Genomic DNA, 3,679 nt, shown 5'->3' on the forward strand with positions numbered 1-3,679 from the left:
GATTTTGAATTTAAACTATAGTTCAAATTTTAGATTTTTGAGACTCAAGGCAAATCTCTTAACTGTACCCCAACCTCTCGCAAAAATCAAGAACCAAACTACATACTTCCAAATTAAGAGTAGCACAGAAAGAAAAATGGGGGAACAGTGAGGAAATGCTGGACCAAAGAAAGACCAGATTTGGTAGCTCCATGTCCTGTGCCTGGAACTTTAATTTCAAAGGGAGCTTAGGTGGCTGAACCGCACCCCACCCCCACCAACAGACATCTCTCTTAGGCTATTTTCACACCTTGTATTAAGCTCTCCTTGGCATCTTCATTAAATTGGGGTCTCTATTCAGAATTGATTTTCACAACAACAGGCAATGGCTTTTTAGGGCCTTCACTTCATGCAGTGATTCCAGCCATGTAACATGTTGCCTTGCTTCTCTCAGAGGCTCTCTGAAAACATTCAGGAGGAATTTCAGGACCCCTCTTGCACTTTTCATGACTCCAAAGCCACCACCACACAGAAAACTGCCACATTTGGCTGCTTGGCTAGAATGGACCCTGGGCCCCTCGGATCACAACTGCAGCAGTTTTTGTGTGCAGCTGCTTTCTAGGAGCAGAAAACTTAAGCCCTTTTCTTTCACAAGCTGGAAGCTGGCTAGGGGAAATCCATGGCACTTGTTTGTTCTAGTGCAGAGTTGGAGGCCTCTCCCTGATTGTGCTATCATTAACAGTTATAGCCTCTCTTCTAGCACATGCCTTGGCTGTAACATAAGCTTTCTAGTGCTCTTTTTCTCTCCAAACTGTATCTTTTCTATCTTTTTGCCTCACTGCTCATTTTCATTATGGACCTGGATAAGGGAAATCAGTATTAATAACACCAGACTCAATGTCATGTACTCTTGAAGGTTTCTCTGCCAAAGAAATGAATCCAAATCTTTTAGCTTCAGGAAAGTACTCAGGACATAGGCAGAAAATAGCTAGATTTGCCAACACATCATAGGATTGGCTGAGTTAGTATTAAAATCTGTTTCCCTCTTGAACTGGGCCTATACAGTTTCCTTACTCTCAACACTACTGCTAAGCTCTGTTTATAACACTCAACCTCTTTCCTAGTCCAAAGTTTCAAAGTCTTCCACATTCCCCCCCAAACAAAACAAACTCAACATGGCCAGGTTCTTCACAGCAACAGCCCAATTTCTGTCCTAATTCCTTTCTGTTGCTGTGATAAAACACCATGACCAAAAGCAACTTATGGAAGAGTTTATTTTGGCTTACGATTCCAGAGGGAGTCCAAAATGGCAGGGGAGACATGGCAGCAGGCAACTGGAACAGCAAACTGATAGATCACATCTTCAACTGAAAACATGAAGCAGAGAGAATGCAAACTAGAAGTGACAATGTTATGAATGCTCAAAGCCTGCCCAAGTGATCTACTTCCTCCAGCAAGGATGCACCATCTTCCCAGATAGTGCTACCAAATGGGGATCAAGGGTTCAAAGACCTAAGCCTATCTTTGGGGGTCATTTCTCATTTGAACACATCATCCACATGTTTCATGCTCTACCTCAGGGGGTCGCTAAGAAATTTAGATAAGATTACAGAGCAGCTCCTGATGATAGATAGGATTATAGCTGATAATGGCCTAGGGCAGTGATTCGGGTTGGGTCAAATGAAAACACGGATATTCATATTACGATTCATATCAGTAGCAAAATTGTAGTTATAAAGTAGCAATGAAAATAACTTTATGGTTGGGGGTCACCATAACATGTTGAACTATATTAAAAGGTCACAGCATTAGAAAGGTTGAGAACCACTGGTCTAAGGGAATTAAGATGTTTTTACTGTAAATACAACTTCAGTCTTAGGTGTCATTCCTAGAAAATTTCAGGTTCAAATTTGGGAACTAGTAAGATCACAAATGTTTAAACATGGCTAATTGTTATTTTAGCATTCTCTTAAGAAAATTACGTACAGTAGGGTGTGGTGGTATACACCTTTAATCCTTGTGTTGGGAGGCAGAGGCAGGCAGAGCTCTGAGTTTGAGGCCAGCCTGATCCACACAGTGAGTTTCAGGTTGCCAGAGTCACTTGTTTAGACCATGCCTTAAACTTGTGGGGTTTATTCTCTCCTCCTACCATGTGGGTCCTGGGGATCTTACTCACTGGGCCACCTCACTGCCCTATTTTAACATTCTTACTCAAAACATTTCTAATAGAAGCAATATTGTGTTCACTCAGGCCATCTTCACAGCAAATTTTGTTAAGGATGCTGGTATTCTTGACTAAGCTGACATGAGGCTTCAAGAAGACTCTAAATGGAGGAATTCCTTTCCCTTCCCAAAGCCTCACAATTTTCACTCTATCCTGCCACAAATTCATATCAAAGCAGCACCGACCAGTCTCATAACCATAATTAACTGAGTAATTGTAGAAACAACTATCTTAGAGCAATATTGATCTCCTTTGCTTATAAAGTAAATTCAGTGCGGCTCAGTTCTGTCTTAGATTCGGTTGTCTATCAGCACATCTAACAGGAGCACACACAAAAGCAAAACAAACAAAAACCTTCATCCAACTACAAAAAGGACAGTATTCTATATATTAAACTTAACATGGTGTTTTGTTTCCTTTGAGGGACTTCCAGATTTCTTCCCCAAGCATACAATGAAAAAGAGTACCCGCTAACTTAAATTCTTAAGCTATAAAATTCACCTCCACAAAGACCTACAAAGATCTGAATCTATCAAGAAGCACGTGACACTGCGGTAAACACACATTTTTCTAGGGACAAACAAACAACTTAGGTGGCTTAATTCATACCATTAACATAATAAAAAGAATGTCTAGGTTCGAATTTTCTTGTCAGTGCCTTTGCTACAAGTAGGTTCTTTCCATTCAATTTTTAACATGAAACAAACATTTCTCTACCACTGCTGTAAACAGACTTAAGCCTTTCATCTCAAATAATTAGGAATACAGGTTTCAATTACGTGAACTTTAGTTGGAAAAGATTTTACAGTTCGAAAAGAGAGCTCTATTTTGAACCTTACCTCATGCTCTATCAATTAGTTTACACTTCACACCTCCATCTAACTGGTGTAGCTCAAGCTGGTCTCGAACTCCCTCCCGATCCTTCTGCCTCTGCTACTGAGGCGCTTTGATTACAAGCCCGGGTCACCTCGTCCAACTAACTCAACTTTGAGACTGGCCCTTCATTTATAAACGTGAAATAACACATGCAAGCTACCATATTTTTAAAATCAGAATCAGAATTAATCTTCCCTTTAGTAACGGCAGTAGGAGCCCATCCCGTCACGCCGGAGGGGCTCATCCGGCTTTCAGGAGAGCCTCATTCGACCTCGGCGACACCCACAGTCTCCAGCAGGGATAAAAGGAGGAGGGCAGTGGCGACTTACTCCACAAATGCCCGCGAGCAGAGGCAAAGGATCTTGTACTCCTCGTCGCGGTCCTCAATGAAGAGCAGCATTTCGGCCACGTGGTTCCACTTCTCGCAGCACATTTCGTTCTCGGGGTCGCTCTCCTGTCCGCGGCGGGAAGGACTCAGGGGTCCGGGCGGAGGAGCAGGAGCGCGCCCGGGGACGCTCGAGCCGGGAGCCCGCCAGAGGCGCCACAGGAAGCAGCTACGGGGCTACCGGAAGGGGCGGGGCGGCGGCGGTGTTACTCCCA

At 43.2% G+C, this 3,679-nt stretch overlaps 1 protein-coding gene across 2 annotated transcripts in view; it reads right to left on the bottom strand.

The window, feature by feature from the left end:
- Tgs1 (trimethylguanosine synthase 1) overlaps nucleotides 1-3,545 on the bottom strand; it is a 42,506-nt gene extending 38,961 nt beyond the window's left edge. Inside the window, exons 1-2 of one of the 2 annotated variants that reach the window (XM_015986273.3) lie at nucleotides 3,409-3,545; nucleotides 1,266-1,346 (exon numbers count right to left, since the gene is read on the bottom strand). Coding sequence is in view for 1 of the 2 variants with exons in the window: in XM_006992639.4 (XP_006992701.1) it covers nucleotides 3,409-3,512 (104 nt within the window). In the remaining variant the exon portion in view is untranslated. The remainder of the gene's footprint in view (nucleotides 1-1,265; nucleotides 1,347-3,408) is intronic. The other variant, XM_006992639.4, reaches the window with a different exon arrangement.
- Between the last annotated feature and the right edge of the window lie 134 nt (nucleotides 3,546-3,679).

Source organism: Peromyscus maniculatus, chromosome 2 (assembly GCF_049852395.1).
Source record: "Peromyscus maniculatus bairdii isolate BWxNUB_F1_BW_parent chromosome 2, HU_Pman_BW_mat_3.1, whole genome shotgun sequence".
NCBI classification, from domain to species: Eukaryota; Metazoa; Chordata; class Mammalia; order Rodentia; family Cricetidae; genus Peromyscus; species Peromyscus maniculatus.